This window comes from Mastomys coucha, unplaced genomic scaffold (genome assembly GCF_008632895.1).
Source record: "Mastomys coucha isolate ucsf_1 unplaced genomic scaffold, UCSF_Mcou_1 pScaffold7, whole genome shotgun sequence".
Taxonomy (NCBI): Eukaryota; Metazoa; Chordata; class Mammalia; order Rodentia; family Muridae; genus Mastomys; species Mastomys coucha.
The window spans coordinates 13,908,096-13,909,962 of record NW_022196913.1 but is presented as its reverse complement, the minus strand read 5'-3'; the positions used below and the strand labels follow the sequence as shown (position 1 = coordinate 13,909,962).

At 47.4% G+C, this 1,867-nt stretch overlaps 1 protein-coding gene across 1 annotated transcript; it reads right to left on the bottom strand.

Annotated features, from left to right (window-relative positions):
- Positions 1 to 277: 277 nt before the first annotated feature.
- LOC116082593 (isopentenyl-diphosphate delta-isomerase 2-like) lies at positions 278 to 1,070 on the bottom strand. Its single transcript, XM_031359484.1, has 2 exons — positions 921 to 1,070; positions 278 to 628 (listed from the first exon to the last, which is right to left on the bottom strand). Exons 1-2 carry the CDS (start codon positions 1,068 to 1,070, stop codon positions 311 to 313), a joined length of 468 nt encoding a protein of 155 aa, XP_031215344.1. The 3' UTR covers positions 278 to 310.
- Between the last annotated feature and the right edge of the window lie 797 nt (positions 1,071 to 1,867).

Sequence of the window (1,867 nt, the reverse complement as noted above, 5' to 3'; positions counted from 1 at the left end):
CCCCACCCCCCAGGGAGCCAGGAAGGCTCTGCTCCTTCTGGAATCAGCAAGACAGTATTGGCAGGAGCCAAGCCTTGCTTTAACCTGGTTTATCTTGCTCCTGCCGTATGGGCAGAGGCAACTGGTTTGTTTTGTTGTGTTGGTTGTCTTTCTCTGTGTTCTTGGGCCTGGATGCCTATCCGTGGCAGGGTGGAGCTGTCTGTGTGTTGATTGTTTTTCTGTTTGTTGGTATCACATTTTGTGTTCTTGGACTTAGACTGATGACATTTTTTGGACATTGGACAGACTGAAAATTAGTTACTCTCATGACTCACAGGCCATATATCTTCTCAGGCTCCACAAATGGAGACACATCCTCTAAATGAGGCCACCAACGGAACAGGAAGCCTTCTACAATGGTTCTGAACCAGGGGGTGATCTTTTCTTCTCCACGGGTCTCCCTGTCCAGTAGCTGCTGCACGTCCTCCTGGCTCATATAGCAGCAGTGTCTCACTTCCCTGGTGTCTGGATTTAGCGTAAGGTCTTTCCTCACCAACAGAAGGTAGCCAATCTCATGGTCTCCCCAGATGTCATCAGAAGGACTCTTGTGGTAGATTCGGGTCATAAAAATGATGTCCTTTATGGAAATCTGTGTCAAAGTTGATACAGTATTAATTTGGTAACAGATAAACCAAAAATCTAGATTAAAACACAAAACAAAACTTGTTTCACAGCCTGTCCTGTGGACCAGGGTTAGGCACTTCCACAGGAAAGCTGTTGCCTATGCAAGACAGAAGCCCTGTTAGCCCAGCAGCCACTCCCCGAGTCAGCGTTTTGATGGATGAAACTTGACAGCACCATCATGTGACACTATACCTATTACACAGATCCCTGAGCACATGAAAAGGTTCAGTGAGCCCCATAGTGGAGTGAGTGGGTACCTGGTCCTGGGGGATGCCCAGCTCAGCCTGCAGACGTCTCAGGGCTGCCCTCCTCACTCCCAAGGCATCCTTCTCTTCCAGCTCCTCAGGCACATATAGAGGGTGACTAGAGCAGGAGTCTGTAAAATGTCCTGGGGCAGTGTACAGCATGCTGCTTCAGTGAGAGTGCACTTTATTAAATAGGGGGGATTTCTTCCCTGGCCATATTTAGTGTAAAAAGTAAGTTCACCTCTGACTTATCAGTATCAGTTCTTCCTTTTTTCTTTTTTTATTAATATTTTCTTTATTTACATTTCAAATGATATCCCCTTTCCGAGTTTCCCCTCTGAAAAAAACCCTGTTTCCTCTCCCCTCCCCCTGCTCACCAACCCACTCTCTCCTGCTTCCTGGCCCTGCCATTCCCCTACACTGGGGCATAGAATCTTCACAGGGCCAAGGGCCTCTCCTCCCATTGATAACCAACTAGGCCATCCTCTGCTACATATGCAGCTGGAGCCATGAGAGCCACCATGTGTACTTTTTGGTTGGTGGTTCAGTCCCTGGGAGCTCTGAGGGTACTGGTTAGTTCATACTGTTGTTCGTCCTATGGGGCTGTAAACCCCTTCAGCTCCTTGGGTTCTTTTCTAGCTCCTTCATGTATTAGTTCTTCTATATGCAAATATTACATTATAAAATCCCACAACTCAATACCAGTTGCCAAATGCTTGCAATTTACTGTCCTTGTATCTCCAGTTGGAGACTGATGAGGTTTCTCTCTCTCTCTCTCTCTCTCTCTCTCTCTCTCTCTCTCTCTCTCTCTCTCACACACACACACACACACACACACACACACACACACAAGGGAAGGGATAATGCTCAGATGGGTTTTCTTACTAATTATTCGTCTGAGGCCCCCCAACTCTAAGTTAGACTCCTGCGCTCCCTGGAGTTGAGCTGGGTGACTCACC